Source organism: Schistosoma haematobium, chromosome 3 (genome assembly GCF_000699445.3).
Source record: "Schistosoma haematobium chromosome 3, whole genome shotgun sequence".
NCBI lineage: Eukaryota > Metazoa > Platyhelminthes > Trematoda > Strigeidida > Schistosomatidae > Schistosoma > Schistosoma haematobium.
Window position 1 is genome coordinate 18824781 of NC_067198.1, and position 27508 is coordinate 18852288.

At 31.4% G+C, this 27508-nt stretch overlaps 1 protein-coding gene across 1 annotated transcript; it reads right to left on the bottom strand.

Annotated features, from left to right (window-relative positions):
* Positions 1-490: 490 nt before the first annotated feature.
* MS3_00005182 (uncharacterized protein) lies at positions 491-27508 on the bottom strand. The gene is made up of 16 exons (XM_035731646.2): positions 27408-27508; positions 27132-27366; positions 24112-24379; positions 22064-22240; positions 20932-21005; positions 19379-19495; positions 17487-17597; positions 16248-16536; positions 13595-13849; positions 10606-10854; positions 9450-9641; positions 7871-8053; positions 5735-6063; positions 3589-3727; positions 2116-2250; positions 491-836 (listed from the first exon to the last, which is right to left on the bottom strand). The coding sequence occupies exons 1-16, from the start codon at positions 27463-27465 to the stop codon at positions 576-578; spliced, it is 3072 nt and encodes a 1023-aa protein (XP_035585761.2). The 5' UTR covers positions 27466-27508; the 3' UTR covers positions 491-575.

Consider the following 27508-nt stretch of genomic DNA (forward strand, 5'->3'; position numbering starts at 1 on the left):
TCATGGTAAATCGTACTTTGAAAGAAAACAGACCATGTACCTTGATGACAAAAGAGCTTTAAAACTGAAGAATCAGATACTAATCAGTGTATACATGACTTTTAATTCCAAAACTTCCTTTGTTTTACAGTGGACAAAATTGGTTGCATAAAGGAGTTTAGCTTACTAAAGAACGTTGCAAAGACTAGAAATCTATTTTCTATCTCTAACCTTTGTATGGTAGGCAGTCAAAATTGTCCCATGGTCTTCAAAGAGAACTGTTAAAAACGGAGTTATGTCTGCAGACTATTTAATGTAGAGACTGAGGACCAATTTTACTGAGAACAACAGAGAAAAAGAATGCTTTATGAACATTATTGCGCTGATTTGGCGAACCATTACTAAGCGGTTGTTACCAGCCATTTGTGTGAATTTTTTGATTTACTTAAGTTTAATGGGACATTTGTATAACAACCCAACTTTTAAATAAACAATATATTTTAAATAATGGAGTACAGATAACGAAAATAAATGATACAGTAGCATAAATTACTAAAACATCTATGAAGTAGACTGATTAAAAGAAAAAACACATTTTAGGTATCAACGGGTTTCAACTCTGGTTTTCGAAAATGACGCATATGTGAACTAGGATCATTAGGTCGGAATGGTGCATGAGCTCCATATGGTATCAAAACTGAGTTTGTTTTTGGACTAGACATTTGATCATCTGAACTACCAGGATTGGGGGCTGTATTTGGTGGGTTCTCATAGGATTTGTTTGATACATTACGATGAATTAGGTAGGCGTTAGGTCTTTCCGGAGCTGTAGTCCAGTAGTCATCTAGTTCTAAAGCCTAAAGTAGGAAAAACGGTGTTGAAAAAAATGAATTTTTCGTGTTTGAATTATATTCCAACTGAAGGAACTTAGAATAATTCAATTTTATCTATTACACTGAATAGAACAAAAGTGATATTTGTATTCATTGGATGTAGTTCCCATACTTAATAAAATAATTTAATTGAATGAGTTAAACACTTGTTTTATATGTCAGCAATAAATATTTCTGAGTACCGGATGGAGAAAAGAAAACAATTTTCATCTAAATATAAAGTGCCTACCTTGAATTTATCCGGAGAAATTGAAATAATTCCTTCAATATGTTTAAGTATATTCACTGTCTTAATATTTCATGGTTTTTTTAGAACTTAATTATCGTTTGTTCTGTGCAAAGATAGGAGGCTAAACAATTTATTCTGCACGAATATCAACCACCTACAGCCTTTTAGTAGCTGCATATGTTTATGCGTGAATAAATTAGTTAACCTTGAAGATGTAAATAACATAAGCATCCTTATTTTAACTCAGCTTATTGCCGTACATTGATATGCAGATTCTAAACGTCATCAAGACTCACTTACAGTCTAGTGAATCGCAGTTCCCTACTACAAGGGCGGCCTGCTTGAGCATCCGGGCTACCTGTTCCCGCCATCCAGATATTTCAACAAGTTATCTATTTTTGTTTGTTTTAATATATCATTATGTTTAATAATCGCATGATGTATTCTGCTGCGTTTCCCAAAAGTGTACAACCTCTCGTTGTCAAAGTTACAAAAAACTCAATAAGAGCCAATGTGGTTGCTGGCAATATACAGCGAAAAGAATGCACATTATTCAGATGTTCATTTACTAAACTGCTAACATCTAAGTGGCGATCACTCAATATTTATCGCCAGGACCGACCAAGAAGAAAGAAACGGAAACTTGTTGAAATACTTTACGCTGAGAATTCTATATTGTACCAAAAATATAATATTGAATAAAGCTGATGACAATAATAATAATATAACTTAAACTTAAGTTTGAGAAAGATATTATATCTATGAAGTTAATTTCGTCATAATTGAATGCCCTGCTAATTTGTAAACACTATTACGATCATTTAGAGATTTATTACGTTATAAAATTATGAGCACATCTTAATTGAATTATTTCTACAAAAATCAGACATCTATTTACACATGTATAAATGTAAACACTGACATATTTAGATATAAACGTCTGAAGGCTTTTATGACTTAATTTACGAATGTCACAAAATTCTTCACCACTTACGTTTTAAAATTAAAACATACCTTTGAAATTCTTGCTCTTTCAGATTTCCACTGAACTATTCTATTATATTTTTCTAATTCTTCAATAACATCATCTGTAGGAGGATTCCCGGCCTCCATGCGTTGATAACACTCTTTAAGAAAAGTTCGACGTTCCTTTAAATACAAAAAAAGGCATTCAGTAATGATGAAAAATTAGTTGTCAAGCTTTAGTTCCTAATTAAATATTAAAATAACGAAAATAAATCAGGGTAAATGTGATAAACGTCTTAACTAGTTTAAAAAACCTTTGGCCAAATTTCAAATCTTTTAGGGTCTGAATAAATACTGTTACAGAATATAGGTGTTATATATTAAGGCAAAAGTGAACTAAACCTGGATAGCACAGCCCTGTATAAATGTTACTATAGACAACCATTGCCACTTGTTAAAGCTAAATAATGTCTTGTACTGATTGCTACCGTTTGCTATTATTTAGATATTAATGGAATGTAAATTCGGTGTATGAAGATATGGTTTACATGGACTAAAATTTGCCTTGGATGACAGCAAAAAAATATGAAACGACTGACATAAATGAAACTTACTTTATTTCATATCAAAAAAAGGCATTTAAGTGATTACTGTCCTATAAATATAAGTCCTTTCAAATAAATTGGTAATTCTAAACTCGATATAGGTAATACAAAAAACATACCAAAGGCTGTATGTTTGTAGTTAGGCTACAGTTAATGGAATTGCTCATGCAGACCCAAGTATATTAGGTTATTCATGTGACAATGCAAACAATCATTTTCACGAAGCTATGTGGTGGTTAATATATATTGTAAGGCAATTCATAGTGAAAACAGTTCAGAAAAAGTGGTGATACTGTAGTGTGTGCTACTTATACGGCAGATATAAATAGTATGCATCAGAAATTAGAAGTCGGAGTCTTACTGACGAAGGAGGAAAATGGGGAAAGGAGAAAGGAAAATAAAAGCAGTTGTGGTAAAAACGGGGACGAAAGAACAGTGGAGATCGCCAATGATAATTCAAGGAAGTTTTGCAAATGGTGTATTCAGTATATTGTTTTCATGTTTCAAAAGTGCTATACGATTCAATAACACCCCAAACGTTCGGTCAGTAGTAAAATTGATGAAGTTTAAAAGCAAATAACAATAATACAGTTTTCCATGATGATGTGAGATTATGAAGAAATTTCCAAAATATCGTCCAAAGAATGCACGGTAGCTGATACTATGCGACCACTTTTGTCATTATTTACATATTTAATCAAGTCACTTAATTGCTCTGCTGTTAGAAGACGACAAGACAAGAACTTCATATAAATAGCTACTCTTTGTTATCGTGTGAATTGGAACAAATCACATTAGAAAGATTTTCAGTTTATTATCTGTAATTGGCTTTTCATGAAGCCGCTAGTTGTTTCTATATAAAATCAAATCGTCACCGGATAATATTTTAAAAAAATAAACAGTATATTTAAGTTACCTTTACTTGTTGTTCAAGTTCAAATGCTGTAGTCATTAACATAGTTAATTCAGCTGTTGTTGCTTTTAAACGTTTTGTAGTTTGAACAGTTGTACCTTTCTGTTCATTCGTTTTAACAGCCAATGTTAGTGCTACATCTCTGAAAATAATCAAATTTCACCTTAAATAGTTTACGCTTAATTAATATATAGAACAACATATATAAGCGAACAATATTGTTTTCGATTAGATCCTCACCAGGCTTTACTCTAATATACAATAATATTTATGTGCACATACGAAATCATACTATCAATTTGTACTTTTCACTTCTTATGTTTATTTGCGTAATCTTTCTCATTGTTATCATTGACTCATAAACTACCTTGATTAGTTTAATGATTTCGTATATGTGTATAAATAGTACTGTATATTAGAAAACAATATTGTTCGCTTATATATGTTGTTCTAAATTACAATATGGGAATTTTTCAATTAACATTTGACTGTCAAATAAATAATGTGGCCAAAAATCGTTTGATTTTTCCGTTTCCCAAAAAGATACATATAAAAAATCATTTATAAGATTAACAAATACCTAATTAACTGAGCGACCAACTTAGTGACCGAAAAATTTAAACAGTCATTCCGGGGCAGACGTTGAGTAATTGAGAATAACTGACGTAGGCCTACGTGCCATACTGAAGGCTTATTGGGATTATGAAGTCAGGCTAGATCGTAACATTAACATCACTGGCATGCTTTTTCAAAATTCAATGTACATTGTCTAAGTAGTTCACTAGGAACTGTACCGCTGATTTATTTATTTAGTGGGGTAGTCAATGATTAACACACACACTCATATGAAAAGTGGAGGTTAATAAGCGAATAATTGACAAGATCAAAATGTGACTCAAGAAGAATGAATAAATTGGTCTATCTGGAAGCTAGAATAACCCAGCCAATACAGGCAGAAGCTAGTTAACAAAGTGAAGCATTCCTAGTTTAGATGAACAGTCGTAAATGGTAAAATGCTTCTATATTAAACCATTGAAAATCGGGTTCATTATTGTTGATGTAACTCCTTCATTATGAATTTTGAACACCGAATTACATAACACCTCTTTTCTCCTCAGTTTAATCTGTTCCTACATGATATTTGTTTTAAGTCTTTAATAATGTCCGTATTACAGTAAAAATTTCTTTGATTTTTATTTTATTGCTTTTAACTCGTACTAGATGCGAAGATGGTGATAATTTAAACATATATTTTTACCACTAAATTAGTTATATGTCCAACTAATCAACTAAATCAAGAGAAAGCTAAGTTATCTAGAAAGATAATGATTGAAAACCTGTCTTATTCTTAATTTCAATGACTCCTATGTCTGCTATCAACAAAATAAGTTGTTATTATACTTCCGTTTAGTTATATAAACTCTGAATTACAAAATATGACATATTTTAAATGTAGACCAAAGATATAATGTGCTTCGACAAAGAAAAAGATTTCTTAGGTTTATCGCATCTCAAAGATTTATACTTACCATTCACATTTATAAATACACAAACATATGAAACATTTAACTGCAAGTTAATTGTACTTTATGATAATCATTTACGAGAAAAAAATATCTTCAAATGAACTACATGGTATTAGTTCTATTCTTTCAATTAGTTAACTAATTTCATCTCTTCACATAGCTCAATTAATATAAATAACTACCTAAAATATCTAGGTATCATTACCAAAGCTTGACTTGATAATTTCTAATAAATTGAGCATTGGGTAGATTGCTATAAATTAATAATATATTTTCAATATCGCAATGGGTAGAAAAATTAGATTATCTGACGTTTCGTAACTTAGTGTAATCCACTTCTTCTGAGAATAAATAAATAACCAAATCAAAATTAATTCAAGTTAAAATAATACAACGGAACAACAAGAATATTCTTGTTGTTATTTATTCTTTGAAGAAGTGACTTACACTAAGTTACAAAACATCAGAAAATTTAATTTTTCTACTCATTGAACTATTACAAATAGATTAATATATTTACCTAAAGTATGTTGAAAAATCTTTAGAAAATGATGAATATTATATAACACTGTAAACTAAATAAGTAATATTATTCATTTTGATTTTATAACTTTTCAACTTACTTGCCCATATTCACCTGTTTTTCAAGTTTATTTATTAAACATTTAATTGCATCTAATAATAAATTTAATTCTAACAGTTTTTTTTCACGAGAAAATATTTGAATTTCAAGTTTATCAATTTTACATCTTAATTCAGCTGTATCTTCATTTTTACCATTTAATTCATTTAAACGTGTTTCATATATAATTATATTAGTATTATTCATTTGATTTTTACATTTAATTAAATCTTTTTTAATTGGAACACCAGTTTCACTATCCAATAAAAATGCTTTCGGTGAAATTGCGGTTTTTTCTAATTTTGCTACATGATTTTGACATACAGCCAACTAAAAAAATGAAGAAAAAATTTAAAAAATTAAACTCAGAAAAATTTATTACTGTCATTATTATTATTATTATTATTATTATCATGTAGTGGCTTTGTTTCGTTAACCAATCACCCTCGTAACAGGTTATTATATAAACCTCAATGGTGTTTGAAATCAGATGACTATAAGAAGCAGCAACTACAGTTTATTAGCGGATAGCGCAGATCACCAAGTTATAAGCACATCGAATGAATTTGAAGGGGAAGGCAAATAAGTATATGTGAGCAATACCATATGCAAATTTATAGTCAGATTACATATGGGAACAGCAAGGTAAAGCAAAAGTCAATGATAGGATTCGAGTACTTATTTACATGGGGAGGAGAATGAATCATCGAGTGATATTTAAGCGACCAACATCTTAGCTATAGTCTGTCATTTATCTAGTGATCATAACAGTACAAAGAAATATGCGAATGGTTAGTGTTCAAATAGCATTGTCTGTTAAGCAAGTTAATAAAAGGGTTTAACTAAAATTCATAATAATCGTAATTGTTTGTAGGATAGTTCCTATAATTTTATATCTTATTAATGTACAGTCTAATCCATCATGTCTTAACAAAAAAACAAATAAAAAATTTTTCAAACACATTGGAATTTAAACATGATTTGAAATTTCAAGACTGCTATAAAATTTAGTTTCATTTCATTATGCGGTACATTCTGAACAAAAATCTTCAGTAGTGTATAGCTGACGAGATGAAAAAGCTGTACAATCATATGCTTAGATAAATTATTTTACAGATTGAAATTTCAATTACAAATTCTTCGTAGAATAGTTTAAATTCTCTAGATATGTTTAGTTACCAAAGGCCTCAGAAAACGTTTACTACATGGTATACTGTTTATATTCAATAGCTCTGCAACAAATATTTAAGTATTCAATAGATAAAAAAATTTAGGCTTACCGGCTGAGATCTACGACATTTTAAAACTAATCGGCTAACGAACTTAACGTTCAGCGGCCAAGAATCGATTATGATAACTTAGAGACAATTCCACCTCACATTGTTAGTTCTTACTATCTGTGTTGTAAAGAAATGCAATTACTCAAGTCAGTGAATTATATGTTGAAACCTAGATTATCCTACTTATTTTACATCGGCTTTAGTGTTTTATCAACATTAGGACAAAGTGAAATATGATTATATTATTTTTCGATTGAGATCATGAACCGATTGATGTTAGACCACTATTGAAAACCTGGAAGCACTGGACGGTCGTTTCGTCTTATTGTGGGACTCCTCAGCAGTGCGCATCCACGAACCTAGAGCGGGTGCCGGCTCAGTGGTCTAGTAAGTTAAGCGTTCGCGCGCGAGACTGAAGGCCCTGGCTTCGAGTTCGCGAGCAGGATCGTGGATGCGCACTGCTGAGGAGTCCCACGATAAGACGAAACGACTGTCCAGCGCTTCCAGGTTTTCAATGGTGGTCTAACATCAATCGGTTCATGATCTCAATCAAAAAAACTTAACAATCTCCACAACCCCTAAACTGATAATGACTATATTATATTAAAACTTGTAACATGTCACTTAATTTAATTAACCCATAACAATAAATTACGAGTGCTTTTGTGTTGTATTAAAATTAACTTCAAAAACCAGAAAGAATATGATTACATTATATTCTAGGATGTTATAAATGATGAAATTACTTAATTGACCAATGACAAACTAAATATTACAATCAAAAACCATAAGAGAAATCAAATGTATCGAATCGTTATTCCCCCTCCCAAAAAAAAAAACTAAAACAATAAAATTACCTGTAACTGACTAGACAGAATTTCATTTTGTAACTTTTCTTTTTCTTTACCTTCTTTTTTCAATAATTCATTTTTTCTTTTTAAATCATTTTTAACTAATCGTAAACTTTTTATTTCATCTTCTAATTTATTCATTTCAATTTCACCTTTATTAAGCGTGGAATTTTGTAAATTTAATCTTTCCTTGTTTTTAAAAGAAAACAAAAATTAATAAGAAAACTTGTTTTTAAAAAGTTAAGATCTACGTGTTATGACTTAAATTTCGACTAGTTATCACATGATTTACCCACCAATCGAAATACGACTTATACAATCTTCATACTGTGCTAAACCAATGACGTTCGAGCGGTATGAGCAGCCTAGCGTCCTTATTGATCCTATGTTCGCCTAGCTCGTCCAGCTGAGTCCAGAACACCAATACCAGCTTCCACTATGCGAATCATTTATCACGGACATACGGGGTTTACATATCAACCAAACAGATCGCAACACACCGTGAAATAGAAAATGACATTCATACACAAATAAGCCAAAAAGTGGTTGTGAACGTGCGAGACAGTAATTAATAAACTGAGTATAATTCAGGAACAGTAAATCGTATAATTTTGACTTGAATATATAGATAATATTAGTTCATTATTAGGTCTCGGAAGTTACTAGTAATGTAATCTTCTCTAGGATATCACACTACGGATCGAAAAGAGATAAACTATATTCTGATAGAATTGGTGTATATCAGTTATTTAGAAAATTGCTTTCATCTAGTGTACAAGTAAACTGAGAACAGAAGGATATTTAACCATATAAAGTTTGGTGCTTGTTTCTAGACTTAAGTTCTAGTCGACATCTTTCTACACCTCGATCAACATATTGCAAAATAAACTAAGTTTTGGATAATAACTGATGCTTTTGTCCCAAAAACTTACCGAATCCTTTCTAAAAAATTACGCGATAGGATTAATAAACCTGAAACTATGATAGTATGATCAAATTTATACGTGGTTTAAGTGAGGAATTAGTTTTGCGAATAGACATTTGTGATTTGCAGAAAGTTTATTTCGAGTAACTTTAAACAAATTGAGATCTAATTTAAAAAATTCCATTCTATTTATGCCCATGAATACGTAGGTTTAGGGTTTCGGATGTAGCATTTCTTAAATTTGTGCTTCAATGTGTTTTGTAGATGATATTAGACGAAAACAACGAAACACTTGAAGATAAGTGAAATACAAACGGCGTTTCTAGAACGGACCGTTTTAGAAGATGTAGAATATACTATTAAAGATTACTCCTATCTGAATCAGATAACACTACAATTTTTAAATGGAAGGAACCACTTATGAAAAAATGACGAAAAAGTGCCGTCTTGAGTGGTGGATTTTGATTTTTCACATCGAAAACTATAATTTATCTGCTCGATTCAATCAAGTGAACTGTACTTAAAAGCTATTTAAGGATAACAGACTGAGTAACTAAACAACCAATGAACGAGGAACATTTGATAAAAACCTATTAAAGACAGTATGTTTTCTTCTTTTGACTATATACTTGTAGCTCAAGTGAATACAAAATGTTTTACCTGTAGAACACAGAATTCTTCATTACGTTCAACCATTTCAATGGCTTGAGAGTTGCGTACTTTAATCACATGACCTATAGCATTTTTTAAGTTTTCTATTTGTTTCGTTGTTTGTGTAATTATTGTATTTTGCCTATGGATTGATTGTTTCATTCGTTCCTTTTGCTCTTCATTATCTTTAATAGTACAACTCTACACAAACGAATAATGAAAAAATAAGCAAATAAATAATAATGGTAGTGGATAATGATTACACAGTATAGTAAATTGGCTGAGGGTAAATGTGCAAACTGACAAAATGGGCCGGTCAAAAGTTTGCAAGTGAAAAAGCCATATTCTATCAATAAAAAAACTCCTAATGATAAGTGCATATGGTTGACGAAGAAACAGTTTTATTTTCTACGGAGAAGACACAGATAAATGTGTGCTTATGGATTTTACTTGGTTTAGCCCAATAAAATTTCCTTGGCACTTTTATTCTTCCTATTCAGTTGCCGGTTGAAGGCTAGTAAATAGGAAGTCTGTGTTTCAGTAACTGTTTTCAGAGACCGCATGTGATAACACAAACTATTTTATGACAGCCTATTAATATAAAAATTAAATACCTATCACGGAGCCTGAAGATTTTGGATTTGAACGCTAGTAGTATTGTGGATGCAAACTGCTAGTGTCTTAAATTAGAACGAAATGGTTCCCCAGTACTTTCTGGTTTTTAATGGCTATTCAAAATCAGTCCATATTGTAGACAAAAACATTTATTATTATTAAGCAGATGTTATTTTTGGCAAGAACAGGTTCAATTCATAAACATAAATCACCTCATGTAATCTACTTCAAGTACATACTCCAGGATCTTAATTATTACCCAAGATCAACACTACAACCAGGTTACTGATCGAAATTTCGTAATCCGATCCAGTAGTCAACAGGTTTTGTTCAGAATTTAATACGTATGAGTAATGAGGCACCAACCTCCCTCTTGGACTGAACTAAAGAAAGATAGTTTCAAAATTGACATCGATTGGATGGAAATCAATTTATTAAATCTCTGCATTGTAACTCCACAAAAATAATGAACAATTAAAAAACAAATGAGACTCAAATCACATAAAATGCATACATGTACGGCTTAGAAACATTTTTTTTAAAAACGTACCAATTTTGAAAATTCATTACGTAACAGATCACGGGCTGCAATAACTTTTTCAATATTTTTTCGTTGTTTATTTGTTAGTTCTTCTTTGTGAACTAAATTGTTCTTTAAAATGTCTATTTCATTTGCAGATATACGTAGTTTTTCACTTAATTCTTGTATATGTTGATTTGATAATTGAATAGAACTTAAACAATTATTACGTTCTTCTTTAATTGCTTCATATAAATGAGCGAAATCTTTTAATTTTTTCTGAATAAAATATAGTTTTATAGAAAATTTATATAAACTTAGTATAAAAGGGATTGTTATTAATGTTAATAAGAGATTTTAAATAGAATGAATAAATAATACACCGTTTTTTATATTTCTATAGAATTTTTGTTGCCCCCTTAGTCCGATTTCAATTAGATCGTACGATAATTTTATCGATATAAACATCCCGACTGCCATCGTTAATGAATAACAGAATAAAATATGTCAAATACGAAAATGAATTTTGAATATGTACAGATATTCAAAATGAAAAATGGGGAATCAAAGCAAAGCGGAGAAGGTGAGTGAGCAAACACATTTTGATAATGAGAGATTTCATATTTATGGTCAGACAAAAATAAGCTACAGGTATGTGATGAGTAGGATAAGCATTACATACGCATGCACTAATATAAAAGCAGTCAAGGTTAATAAGCGAATAATGAACAAGGTAAAAATGTGGCTCAAGAAGTATGATTAAATCGATCTATCTAGAAGCTAGAGTAACCGACAAGGGCTTGATATAATACTAGACACTATAGGATAACCTACTATCATTTTCAGCGATATAAATCTATAGTATCTTCATTTCTATCTTCATTTTTATACTCGTAATACTTTTTGTTTGATCTTTTCGAATTAAACCTATATGCATAGTTTTTTTCATTATACTTACTAATTTTCATCTTTCATTCTTTGAATTGAATCGTTGGCTGTGGTGATGAGATATGTGTCGACATGGATTGATGTACATTAGTAACAGGATTTACGTTTTACATAAATTATTGTAAAAAAAGTATTTATCAGCTCATTAAATGAACTGCATTCAAGTACTTTCCTAGATTCAAGGTCAGCTACAATTCTATACTAAAAAACTGACTAAATAACTAGTGTTACAGTTGTGTTGATGAATTCATTTATCTACTGTAAATAAAATAATAGCCTCTTTCAAGAGTATAACCTAATAGAAAGGTTGAAAGTAGGTTAAGCAGTAGTATATCCACTATTGAACAAAATCTATCGACTTGAAAATATATATCAATAGCCAGCCGCTGAGCGTAAGCAGCATATTATTTATCTAGTTCTTGCAAAAGTATCATTTTTTTCTTCAACTTCTATTACTGTTTACTTTTACTGCTCTTCTACTGCAATTATGGTAACCTATTAATGAGAATCTTTCTACAATGAATCATTTAATCGATTTTATACGCTTTTCAAAAAGATTTACAGAAATAAAGATTTCAAATATGCCGATTCTACTTGATTTTCGCACCTTCATTTTATGGTAGGTTGACTCCTCTTTGAGCAGATACTAGGTTACTTGCACATATTTAGTAAGTTATTGATGTGTGGGCGAGAATGATAATGATCGGTTGTGTGCTTAGTCAGACATGGAGATAGTCTGACAGGTGTCAAATGAGTTATATATTCCCCTATATTTATTATTATTATCACTTATTATTGATTGTTCATTGTTGTTGGATTGTGTCAGGTTTTGGTGTGAAAATATAATTACGTTTCAGTCAGGCTAATCACGTGTTCGTGATCTGAGTTGTGTTGAAGCCCTGTAGAATAGACACTGGGAGGGAATCTAGTGTAGATATTCGTCTAAGGTAAATTAAAGTCTCATACGTGTAAACGTGAAAACCCAACCGTTATAACATTAGACGAAGTAAAACCAAGCGCTATAACAGTTATCAATCATTTTTGAATGTAAAGCGTATAGTCACTTCGTTATGTGACACATGAATTCGCAACATTAAATGCATTTAATAATATAATTGTATTGTTTTAACATTCTTTATAAGTTAACTTCATTCCTGTGCCTTCATTGAACACTTGTTTATTTGTAAGTATTCCCATATTCAGTACACATGTTTGTTATCTGTCGTTGTTGAATTTGAACCACTACTTAGATTTTCCGATGATTTTGGTAAATTATTCTTAGATAAATATTTCAAGTGGCATTTCTCACTTACGTGTATTTTGATGCACTTCAACACTTTCGGTGACTTAAGAATTATGGTTTTTAAAATGTATTTATTTTGCTGTCATTTATTCTAGTACCGCTTTTTATAGACAAGCCTAGTGTTCTAATTGGGATTTTATGTGTGACTAAATCATTTTTTCTAGGTCATCCGGCGGATTTAACAAGCTATATACTAGAAAAAATTTAAATAACTATGGGCTTATAAATATTTGTTAGATCCATCGCTAATCCACATACATGAAAATGTGAATTGACGTACCGGAAGAAATATTTACGAAATATTTGAGAGACCATGACTAGGTGAATCAAGTTTACTAGATGTGAGGTGCAAGCACGTTAATTGAATTGGATGTTGTTTAGACCTTTCGCGAAACTCCGAATAATTTCGTTTCAGTCTAGTGTCTTGTTATAAACGTGTTCGAATCAATGTTATTCATCTGATATCCATCAGTTTATTTTGTTTAGAGATTGGGAGTTCCCACAGCTAAGGAATCTCAAATACAAGTGAAGTAACATTACATTACCTGTTGTCTTTAAATGGTTTTTGAGCTATTGGAATATCGCAATCATAACATTATCTCTTGGAGTCTGCGAATATTTCATGGTAAAAAAAATAAGTGTATTCCTTGGATAACGCATATTTAGGTAAATAACAAAGCTTTATTAAAATCAAAGTTTGGTAAATACTTAATAATTTAGACCAGAATATAATATGTTAAGTAAAAAATTGCCAATTTGTACAAATACCTGTGTACTATTCAGTGATTTATCATATTCATTTATTTGCAGTTGCTTTGACTTAATATCATCTTGTATACGAGTGTATCGTGATTGAGCAATTAAAAAATCTCTTGATTTCTGTTCTCTCTCATCTGATTTAATAGTAACTAAACGTGTCAATTCTACAAGTTCAATACGCAAATTAGCCAAATCATAATTCATTTGATCTACTTGCTGTAAACTTTGACGTAGTTTAGTTTGTTCAAGCTCAGTAAGTTGACACTAAGATATAAAAAAAGAAAGGCGAAAAATAAATTAAAAAATAAGTCTCCTAATAAAACTCCTTAATTCATTCATTTACATTGTTAGGTATATCTTTAAAATCGAACACCTAATCGTATTTGAACTTTAAAATGTCTTTTTATTCAGAAACTCATTTAATACAACTACAATTCTAATATTTAATCACTTAGCAGACTTATTAACAAACCAGCCTAATTACTGATAAATTTACTTAAAATAAATAGAATTTGCCATTCATTGTTCACATTACTACGATTTGATTTATGAGATCTAGTGATTCTCCTATTTAATGTTTGATAACACATATACTACTCAGTAATACATTTAAGTAACCTATAGAAGTTCATGATAGTGGTGATAGTGTAATGAGAAAACAGGATTGATCTGAAAAATTCTATGTGCTAGTCCATACATTTCGCACAATCTAATGAAATATGTGCTTACGAAGACAATTAATATATGAAGACTAATAGATGTTGATCAAATAAAAGGTAAAGAGAATATAAAGTGGCAATTGTAAGTAAAGAGGAGGAAAAATTATGTAAAACGGAAAGAAAAAGAAGTCATACTGCCCTTGGGTCAGGAGATGACTCAAAGATTATCGGACCAGATTCGAGGTTATTGTTATATCCTAACGAAGAATAAATAAATGGCGACTGCAGGCAATTATTCATGGACTATTATTACATATATTCCTAATGGATAACCATTAAGTAACTGTATTATATGTATATTCATATTCCCTTTATTATAAGCTTCCATTTGACTTATTGAACTGTTTTCATACGATTTTCTATTCTTAAGTTATTCCCAATTTACTAGTTACAGTCTCTCACACTCATAGCCACTTTTGGCTTGATCTTGCATGATTGTTATTTTCTATTTAATGGTACGATGAGGTCTTATTGCTTGTATATAAACTGCGTATGTCTAAAATATATGATTCATGCAGTGGAAGCTGATATTGGTGTTCTGAACTCAAACGAACAGGCCTAGGCGAGAATAACCGATAATAACTCTAGGCTGTTCGTACTGATTAACACGTCATTGGTTTGGCACAGTGCCAAAGCCATATAAGTTGGCGTTCTAATTGGAGATTTTTCCAAGTGATAATTAACAGGGCATAAGAGTATAACAGTTATGATAAATTGTTTTGTATACACAAAGAAGGTTTGAATTTCTTAATACTTAAGGCGTCTATAAACTTTAGAATTTGTTCTTTGTAGTTTCTTTAAGACACTAAAAGATGTATTAAGACCAATTGGTTGGCTTATTTAAGTTACGTGTTTTGCTATCGATAAACATGATTTTCATTTAAACACTCATAATTGAACTGAAGAGTAGAATATTTCAAATAACTTGTAGAGTAACCACAACTTGACAGTGGCTAGCAATGAAATTAAAGACACTCCCTTCGTCCTTTTCGAGACTCATCAGCTGGATGAACCTCCGTTCCAACAGTTATCTGCACACTGGAACCCCATTTTATTCAGTCCATATCATCAACGTAACAATCCAGCAACTAGTTCGAAATGAATTAAAGTTCACTTTGTCGCACAAGCCAGTGGTTATCTTGACTCAGTAACCAAGTGGATTACAAGTTGGGCGTTTGATGCCACATGTGCTAGGTTCTAAGCCTGGACTAAACATCGGCTATGATGTGCAGCTAAATCTGGATGACGAGTCCCACGTAGGACGAAACTCGTGTCCTGGATTCTTCTGCTAGCCACCATGCATCTCTGTTTAAAATGCTTTTAAATAAATGGTAATATCAATGCATTTCGAAAAGGATCTACAAACGTTAAAAGAGACTGATCAAATGAAGTTCATAAAATCAACGGAAGATTCAAATAACCACTACATCATGAACTTGTAGATTCGTTAAAATTATTTTACAGTGAACTCTTTTACAGCAAATTCAATAAAAATTTAGCTACTAGCAATAGCAATTAGGTGATAATGTATACAATATATAGACTGGTCATGGATATTGGTTTATGCTTTACACAGTGGCAATTTATGAGTAAGTGTCAAAATGTGCTAATAATCCCCTATTAGAAAGGATTAAGCAGTATGAAATGTAATTTACAATGAAAGTTTAACTAAGCACACATAAGACATACAAATCTTCATTGTATTCACAAAGCTTTCGACAAAAGATTTAGACCACTGATCTATTACTTTCCAAAAGATAACGGTACTCAAGATGGACCAGATGAAAAAATATTCGAAACCAGAAGATAATTGACCGGTTTTATGCCGTCTTCCAATGTATTCCGTTCTATGAGATAATCGTAATGGAATTAAACCGACTAGCCTAAAATTCTGGTGTGATATATGCGGTGATTCATTGTCTGGATTTTATTTTAGAACTTACTTGGTTTAGCAACATTTCTTTAAGCTTCTTTATATCATGAATTAATTGAGCACGTTTCTTTAATAATTGAGTATCTTGACCAGTTTGTTTCATAGCTAAACAATTCATGTGCTTTTCAGAACATGTTTTCATTGTAAACTTAACAGATTCTTTTAATGTTTGTAGTATATTATCAGCTTTACGAGCTTTACGTATAAATGCTTCACGTAAACGTGTTTGTTGATTGATATGATCTTTCAACTGGGAAAGTTCTTGTTTTAAATGGTTCATTTTCAAATCTGCTTCTGTTCTATTTAAAAACACAAAAAAAGAAATGGGAATTTAAAAACAATCTATTCTGTTTTAATTTTATATTCGGTCTTCATTAGCGGTACCAATGAAGTTTGAGAAAACAATTTTTCATGTTCAAAGTTGACTAGTGGAAAGCTTAAAAACATTTGTCTGGTTTTATCAGCAGTTTATCTTTTTTAGTAGCTTTCAAATAACAAAAGTCAATATGATATGCATATCCTGTTGTGTATAACGTGATTTCGTACAACTATTTCGTTCTTGTTACGTTTCTTGGTTCAATATCCGAAAAATATATGTTGACTTGGGAATGCATATAAAAACTTTCCAACCACAACAACACTGGAATTTCACTGGAATATTTTAATCTTATAATAGTTAAAGCCGGTAGTTATATTTAAAGACATCTGACAAACACTTCATATAGTTTGAATGATATGAATGATTAATAGTGGATTGTTCACCAAGCACGTAACTATACCATAGAAACACAAAAAATATCCCAGTACTTGACTTTTAATAAACTGCTATCGAAATAATTACATTTAGGCTGCTTGAAAAATTAAGAAATAACATGAGTTTTGTTTATAATTTCTCTATCATCGGTTCAATTAAGTGATTTGGGGTTGAATAAGTCTATTAATCTAAGCAGTTCAACGTCACATATATTGTGTTGTATAGTCCTACAAAAGATCAAATTGGACACAAATATCTCAGTCTTAAAGTTTGTGAGCATAAAAACAAGCCTTGTAGGTTTAAATCTCACATGGAATATCAGTTCTCTAAAATTGCAGGTACACTTTTTCAATGAGGGCCAACTAACACAAAACGTGAATTAAGACCCTTCTACTGCTAATATTCAACCACCTAGTATAAAAATATAGATAACTGCATAAAAATATACATTATAATTACATTTCCAATGGTACCATGAAAGTAGTTTTAATTTACTTTTGCTGCGTCATTTCTGTATTTTTCTGTTCTAATTGGCAAACATGCATATTTACAGCTTCATGTTGCGATTGTAAATCATACAGTTTCCCCTGTTTTTTAGTAGACTGACTACAGTAGAATAAAGATAATTCATATGGATTGTATTAGAGCAGTAAAAATCATATAAATCCTACTTATTTATAACTGAATAACAGTTGATGTCTTAATTATTATCCGATTCTCAAATTACTGAATCAGTTATCAAGTGTGCTTGTTCATGATTACATAGTCAGAAAACATTTGAAGTCTATAAAAATAGAAAATAATTTATAATATTTTCTATACACTTAGTCTTTATGAGTGGAGACCATTTCCAAGAAATACGCAGAAAAAAACAAGCTAACCCCAGGTATTTTATGTGATAATATTGTCTCCTGAAAAGTGTGTTTCTTTCATGCTTCTAAGCTGAATCACAGTTGATTATTCCCCTTTTTTAGGGAGACTTTGATAATTTAATTTAGAAAATAAAATAAATTTAAGAAATATATGTGAATAGTAATGAGTGAATAACTGATATTGCACCCTCCTTAGGGCTCGAAATTCTCGTATTTGATCCAATGTGACTGTCAGTAAACAGGGATGCTGAGTCTTGAAATAAGACGATGTAAATATTCAATGATATGCTTTTTGAAATTCTCCAAGTTACATATAGTTAACAAAATAGTTCGGCCACTGATATCATTTTTAACTTCATTATTATTCTATTTTTAAACATAAGAATGACCTACAACATTCTCCATACCCTGAGCGATTTCCTCAACTGTCGTTAGTTGCTTAAAATGAGTTTTCAGTTTAATAAATGAACGATTCTTTCATGATAATTTGATGATCCAGAAGAATATCTAATGATTAAAAGTAGTACGTTCCAGACATATCATTACAAGTTCATCCACAAATAAAGTCTCCAATAAAACGTAAATGTTGAGAGTGACAGAATAATTGTACTGAATGGCAACTCATCGTAAATAAATGCCTCCGAAAATCTAAGAACGTTCTATGGATCAGGGCTTCTAACAGCTTATGGAACGTAAACTTCAAGAACACACTGGATGTGTGATTAACCTCGATTATATTTTCCATAGCGTGATCCATATGCGAACATAATTTATGTTCCATCTCCAATTATTCTCAATTATTATTATGTTTTTTTAAAGTGAATTGTTCCGAAATAAAACTGCCTCTAATATGGTGTCAAGAGCAGTATAACCAAACTTAATAACAGATAAGTAAAATTGATTGACAAAATTTAAGAAAAATGAATCAGTTTTCATGAAATCACAAATACCGCTTAGCATTAATGTTGTGACTTTGTGTCCAGCTAGTTATCACCTAATTTATTCGCCAATCGAAATACGACTTATCCACTCTCGTACTGTACTAACCAATAACGTTCGACCAGTCTGATCAGCCTCGCGTCCTTATTGGTCCTTTGCTCACCTAGCCCGTCCAGCTGAGTCCAGAACACCAATACCAGCTTCCACTATGCGAATCATTTATCACAGACATACGGGGTTTATATACCAGCCAAACAGACCGCATCGCACCATAAAATAGGAAATAACATTTATACACATTAAAGCCAAAAAGTGGTTGTGAACGTGCGAGACAGTATTTAATAAACTGAGTATAATTTAGGAACAGTAAATCGTATGATAATAAATTATAAGTCAAAATGAAGCTTATAATAAGGTGAATATAAATATATACAATCTAATTACTGAATGGTTATACCATAAGAATACATAGATAATATTTGTCCATTAAGAGGTCTCAGAAGTTACTGGTAATTCAATCTTCGCTAGGATTTAACAATTAATAAAATCAAATTTCAAATACGGACGCATATTTACTTTTGTAGTTTCACACTTTCTAATTCAAGTTGTAAACGAAGTGATTCTAATGTTTTCATTTCATCTTGTAACTTCAACTGTTCATCTGACGTTTCAGTTTTTAGACGTTCTACTTCGCTTAAAATGAAACAAAATTACATGTATATCAATCGTCAATAAAAATATTCGAAAGAAGTGGAAATGAAATGTGGGATCACATCCCATGAGGACCAGCACTTTTTTCATGAGCAATTTAAATGACATATTCCAGTCTTAACTGACCATATGTGGGACTGAGAACGTTAAAATGAATGTTAAACAACAGGATATTCACCTAGTACTTCGAACTGATTTGATGATTTCAAGTTGAAACATCTCAACGAATCAAAACGAAGCAATATTTTGTTCAATTTTTCCTGACTTAAAGCTGCTTCAGAATGTATCCAGATATCTATAGACTTAAGGTTATTGCTAACTGACATCAGCATGTTAGGTAAACCAATACCGTGTTACCCAGTAAAATTTAAATTGAACTATACGAATGTTATTTCCCTCTATCTTTTTGCGACCACTGAATTTTCTAATATTTATTTAAAGGTCTAGCCATATGAGAAAACTTAGGAAATGAACTCTGTCGGCAGAGCAATTCAGTTGAACAATTCAAGTGTTGTATGCTTTTCAAACAAGTGTATTTAGATTTTCCTTTCTATGAAAATTTAATTAGATGAGATTATCTATTCGTGTTTTATTCTCAACTGAAATAATCGAGATTAGGAAAACATGTTCAGTTGTTTTAACCAAGTACGTCATTATTTGTATGATATCTTCATTTATATCATTTATATTATTTTTGTTATCTCTAAAAAGAAACTTAATATTGTATAAATACCTTTACGACAAGTGAACAGAGACCAAAAAGGTAAAAGTTTGTTATTGGAATAAGTTTAAAACAACCTCGAAGAATTCCAGCCGACTGTGAGCTAGTCAAGAAACTACTTTTGTAAATGAGTAGGTTATGAAAAAGTTAAGTATTATACACATTTCACGTAATTAATTGATTTGTTGAAGCCTTATAAATGATGTTCTGTCTGTAAACAAAACGTACTATATCTAAATTCATTTCTATAGATGTAAAAAAACCGTAATAGATTTTAAGGAATCCACGTATTGTTGTTAGTTAAGATTTACAGTTGGGATTAGGGTTTGTATTTTTGTTAGATTTAGAGTTGATTATTTAGAATTAGGATTTAGGAATATGTCTTATTTATGTTTTAGGTACAATCAGCACAGAAACAATGCAGCATCTGATATGTTTAAAACTATCTTTTTTTCGTGTGATAGCAATATTTTGTCATTTTAAACACCTTAAGGACTCTTTGAGTGTACATCTACTTCGCGTTTTACATGATATAAAGAAAACACTATTGATTTTGTAGTTTTTCTGAAAAAACTCAACAGTTATTTTCTTGTTACTGATTCATGCGTTTAAATATTAATACGTTTAGTGATAAAAGGTTGAATTTTAAGACCAATCATTTTAAACAACAATTAAACAAGTAAAATGAATGACATACTCCTTTTGTTTTTGTAACTTATCAGTTTCTTTCATTGTTTGTAATAGCTGTGACTGAATTTCTCCGCTTTCTGACTAAAATAAACAATACATTAACAAGATACTTTATCAACAGGCCTAATTATTCCCAAATGTTATCAACTTAAAATATTGGTCATTAAATAATTAAATGTGAAAGTTTGCTATAATCATTTGAACTATACATACATACCTCTGTAGACAACACATACTACAGATACATAGCTTTAATCGTTTCTCCTCACCTTATTATTATTCTTGACTTTCAATAGTCTAAGATATTTTAAAAATAGACAGCAGCACTAAACTTTCAACTTTTGCTCAAAGACCATAATAAATTAGTTTTCAATTAATGTTCTTTGTTTCCACGTACGATTGTAGTGGCTAAAAAGGGTTTTAAAATATTACAATTGTCTTGCTTACAAAACCTCACAACTTTTTGAAATAACATATTTCGTTAAAGGAATAATGGTACGAGAAAGTGTAATCGTATGTACGTTCATCTAGCATTCCTGGGTTTTGATCGAAACCATATGAAACGTATAATGTTATGAATGTGTTTTATTGTTAGAAAGCATCCCGTCGCTCTTAAGCATTAACAACATTGTTACTCAGAGAGTACTGTATTTTAAGAGGTCGATAAGCGATTTAAAGCCGTATTCTATATGTAATGATGAATAGTAATAATCCGTTGTATAAACCGAAACAGATAAAACAAGGATGGAACCTGGTGGATCCAATTAACCATTCTGAAACATATATGGTTTCTTTACATAATATGTTAATATAAGAAGACTGCTTCAGTGACGGTTTTAATAAATACAAGGTTAAGTTACTGAACTTTGGGAACGCATCACAGCGAAACCGTTGACTTGAGCTCCTAATTTTTGCTCATGACAAAACATTAATATCTAAAGTTATGACTAATGACGATTTTTATTCTACATACAGTTAATTGTTAATTTAAACCCGCATTAATTCTGCTATAAAAAAAATGAATACTTATCATTGATAACTATGAGTTGAGAAGTATTTAAACAGTTTTATAAAAAAAATTCATGATAAGGTTTGGTAGTTTTTATAGACGAAAGAAAATGTAATGATGCAATCCTAACCACCAAATTTTGACATTGTTCTTCGGCGTCATTCTTCAATTTATTTATTTGTCCTAACATCTCCTTTGTATCTTGCAATGTTTGTGTTAATTGTCGAGTTTCTCCAGATCGTTTATTCATTTCGCTTTTCACTTCACTAACAGATTTTTCTAATTGTTTTCGCAGGTTAATAACATCCTGTTTTCGACAAAATTATTAAAAATAAATGAACACAGATAGCTGAAAACACATTATTCAAAAGCTTAGTCAAATTAAAAATTTATTGATAAAGATCATAGATTGTGGATGCGTAATGTTGTGGAGTGTCACACTAAAACGAAACGACCGCCTAGTGCTTTTAGTTTTTTCAGTGGTGGTCTGACACTGATCAGTTTACGATCACAATGAGATACAACTGCCTCTACAATGCAATAATCAAAAAGGATAGTTTGAGTTTTTAATAAGCTAAGGTACAATGGATTTGGTGGAATTGCACTAACTTATTCGTAAGATTTTAGTAAATCATTCAGGCAGAGAAATATTTTTAGGTTTTAGTCTTTTTGATCATGGCTTTTATTTATAAAACACCAAATACTATTAGTTAAGAACAAAATGTACATTGAATAGTTTCATAAACTATGTTGTTTCACGGGTTTTCTATTTACTTATATGGGATTTGGTTAGATTTCAGTAATCAATTAGTTTTATAAACGTTTCCTTGTTTAAATTGTTCTGCTATATTTTTATGAAAGTTGATTGCATACTATTTACGAATTTTCTTACTGAAACCAAATAGAGTCATTTGACACTTAACTATGTTATTTCTTACAAAATACAAAATATACGAAAAATAAAGCGGATAGTGTGCAACCCATATTTTCCCTAGAATTCAAAATGATATAAACAGTGAGTAATTAACAATTTTCATTTTCCCTTCACTTAGCCCAACATGTCATAGAACGGAAGTAACATTTTTGATGAAGAGAAGCTTTGCATCAACCAAAGAAAAAGGAATATTGGTACAACAATTCTACTGTACATATATAAGTCACCTAAAGTTTCACACACTATATTGACAGCTAAAATGATAATATTATGACAAACTGATTATATGTTACAGCTCTCTTACATCCATCATCTTTTATAAACTAAATGCCGGAAGGCTTGGCTCAAGTGCAAAATATTAGTGTGAGCGAAAAAATACTATCATGTGTCTAATGAAAGATCTCTATTTATTTATCTTGTACTCTACTCTATAATAATGAGACATAAACGTGACTATCATGTTATGAGACAAACTCAATATATAATATCTGCTTCAATTACCTGACTTATCAACAATTTTTTTAATTCAAATTATAGATTAGGTGGACAAACGGACTTATGCACGTTTTTAATACGATCACAGTAAATAGTGTTTAATTATTCTTCACTAGTAAACTGTAGACTATATATAATTTTCTAATAGATTTCCGTAATTCTCCCAGAAAACAGTTGAACGTCTAATTTCTAATCTTCTTAGGAGCACCGTTTTTTGGTCCTTAAAACTCAGTGTAATATGTCCATGTTTTAGTAAATAAAGATAATGAAGGATTTCCAAGTTTTACAGCCCACAAAATGACATACATGTATCATTTGAGCATTCTAAATGGTCGATAACACTAAAATTACCAAACGAATGATCTATATGCTCCAACCTGTGACATTTAAATTACCATAGTTCACACCAGAAATGTCAAACATATTAGTGAAAGCTATGATTACAATTCTTCGATTAGTGGTAGCATTCTTTCTCATTTTATCAAAGTTGGTAGATCGTCTTAAATTATTTCACTTTATTATAGTGACTTTTCTGATGTCTCATAGTCCTGCTTTCATCTTATCGTAAATGTATCTTAATGTTAACAGTTGATTGGATTGTTTTAATTTTTTACTAACGATTGTAATTAATCATTACATTGAGTATAATTAAATCCTGATGAACTTGTGTTTTCTGAGTTATCATCCACTTGTTAGTATATATCCTATGATCAAAATTTACCACATCTCAAATGAAATCATTCAATTACCTCTTCTTTAGGCATACGATTATATTCATTTTGTAGCATACGTTTTTCGTCTTTCAAGCTTTCTATGGTATAATTTAATTCATCATTTCTTTCTTCAATTCGTAATAGACGATTATTTGCATTCAAGAGTTGTTCACGCAGTTTATCTGCTTTTGTATTATAACCTTCAGGATAATTGTCAGCTTTTGATAATGATTCGTTTAAACTATCCAGTTGAATGGACATTTTTTTAGATAACTGTAGCAAATTAAATTCGTTATCTCTTATTCTGTTTTTTTCATTATTTGAGAAGAAAATATACAAAAAATGATATAAGCTAACATAGACATAAATGTTAGTTCAAAAGAAACTTTGAATCCTATAAAGAATAAAAACACTCAGGAGTTGGTTCTTTAACTGAATCAGCGATGCGTACTTATCAGCAGACCTAAATCGGAACAAAGCGATTAGTCAGCTCTGAAAGAATGTTTTTTTCCAAGCATCAACGCAAATCAGTAAACCTAGATGTAATCTGGGAGAGTATGAAATAAAATATTTTGTGAACAGATAAAACGGCAAAAACATCAAGTTAGTTGGCCGAAAAATTATACAAAGATAAGTATGAGTACATGTTTACCTGCAAAGTAACCTCATGTTTAGAAGGCTAAACTTATACAGTGGCTAACGCAAATACAAAACATTCAGTTATCATTTAAAGATTCAGATTAATGTTTGCGCCAACCCAACAAACTTATGGTTATCAACAAGTTCGTTTCTGTTGAAGAGAAAAAGAAAACTGCATATTCGTAACTCAACTATATCAAAGCGTTTTTCAAAATTCTTATAAAAACTAGCAGAGTCGGCAGTTGAAAATGCATGGTAGGTACTCAAAAATTAGTTTATAAAAGTTACAGCAACGCCCATTCTTTAGACTTCACCAAAGAATCCAATAAATTCCCCATCGTGGTTCAGTGAGGAGGTTCTTATCCTTTTCCGCGAAAGTAGATGGATTTGGGATAGATTTGGGTTACAGAGCACCGATAAAAAAACATTCTCAATATCAGAGAGCCAAAACTGTCTATGTCTTGTCCCAGTGAATGTCCAGAAGGTTGTATGGGGCAAAGCTGGCGAAGGAGTTTATAGAATAACCTAATGGCTTATATTCGTGCATACATCAGAGGACTAAGAGAAGAGACAGTACCTCGGCATTATGGAGGGGGACAGTGGTGATACATCACTAGTAGAAGACCAATATGGTAAAGCTTAGGTATTACTTTAGCAATATATATACCGTAGCGTCGCCCCCCATTCGACTCATAATGAGTAAACACTCTGAACATTGTTACCATTAAAGAACTAGATGCCTTCGGTCTGTTAAACAAGCTTGAACAGGGTAAATTTATGGGACTCCGTGAATACATCTTAGATTGCAAAAGGAGCTAGAATATTTTATACCGAATTCTTTAAATATGTATTTTAGTTTATCGGTAACCCAAAGTAGATTACTAAAAGGCTGAAACAACATCATAGTAAGTTCTGTTTTCGAAACAAGCATGAGACAAAAACCTGATTACTATTGACCTGGGAACTTAACCAGCGTGGTTGTTATTATTCCATAAAATATTATTTGGAAAGAGTTCTTTAAGTTTGTTGACAAAAACCCCATTTCTTCCTTAAAAACAGAATGGCTTTAAAACGGATTATTCATGTCTCAATAAAGTATTGAAGGAACATGAAAGTTGATGTGCTCTTAAAAATCAAAAGCCACATATATATTTTGTCTTCATTGACTTTATTAAAGCCTTCAATAAGGCTACATACAGCGGGCTGTTACCTTAATTAGGTGATGTTGGGATTGGGGGCAACTTACTTATAAGTATGCATAAATTATTTCCTAATTGTGCATCATAAAAGCTTACGCATTAACTCCAAGTTGTCTAGCTGGGAAACTGCGCGTTGAAAGTGTTGTTTCTTCTGTATGCAAATAACGATCTAATAAACTTAAAGTGGGGTCCCGTTTTTCTAATCGAGTAGTCAATCATTGGAACGCCTTACCCGAACAAGTGGTATCAGCCCCATCAGTGAATACTTTCAAGGAAAAGCTGGACCTTCACTGGAAAGCAATGTGTCAGGATTAACACAGGTTCATCAACCTACTATCCTTATTACTGGAGACTGAAGACTGAACCTTATTAGTTTCTTATCACCACCGGTTTTGTTATTAACCAATGTTATCAAGATACAGAGACCAATAAAAAACGAATGTAGAAGTTTATAGCTTCAAAATAACCTGAAGAAATTATCTAGATGGTTTAAAATTTGAATGCATGCAAGCGTATTACTGTGCATATTAATCGCCAAAGTGCAGATACACATGTAGTGAGTAACACTGAGCTACCTGTTGTCCAGAAACATAATGACCCGAAAGTTTATAGGGTCGGAACAAATTACTTGTCTGCTGACCATCGACTGAACAGAAATATTGCGCTGTTATTTCATATATTCAAAACAAAACTAGATTGTCCTGCAATAACAGGTACAGAAGTAACGACTGAATAAAAATGAGTGGAGTATTTAAATCTTGAATACACTACTCTAACTATAAAAAATCAATCAGTGATGGATTGTAGGGATCAGCTCGGTTAACTAAGATTTATATAGGTAGCTGATAAATGCATATCATTTAAAATTATATTTTCGTTTATAAAACTTGATCAGCTCGTAATTGGTGTCGAGTCGCGATTGACCATGATCACCACTACAGGAACACCACGTGCCAGTTATCAAGGCATACCTCTCCGTAGGTCAAAGACAAGAACGCAGTTGATGGCTGTGGTAAGATGTATTTGTTGGCACTCTCGAAACCTACTACAAACCTTCATTGAAAGCCTTAATGCTCCGAGTAAACAATTTTTAGTGGGCTTTGATTTTAGACACGAAGTTCATAACAAGTAGCAACCTGGTCATACATCAACTGTCTATAGCGAAGGCCAACAACCGTGCGCTTTACGCAACCTAGAAACTTCAATGAATGCACGTACTTAGAAAGTAGGCCACTAAGTTTGAAGAAACGATGCTTCATTTGAGCGATTTGAACACTGCTCAACTTTCCTTCATATCCTAGTTTTTCTACCACATCGATTGCTGAAAAAAAGCCTCCCTGTGACGAATCATCTTTAATATCCTTGTTGTGATCAGTTTTATTGCTCTCTATCCCGTCTGAAGCAATGGGAGGATCGTGAATACAATTTGGCCTGGCGATAAGGAATTCATCATCTGATTCGTCTGTAAAGAATGTATATCTAAAATTATCAGACCATCATTCGATTTCGTTGGTGGTTCTATGAAGTTTTTAGAATTGTCCTCATAAGACATTTCAAAAATACTTCTTTTTCATGCATTCAAATTGTCGCAAAGC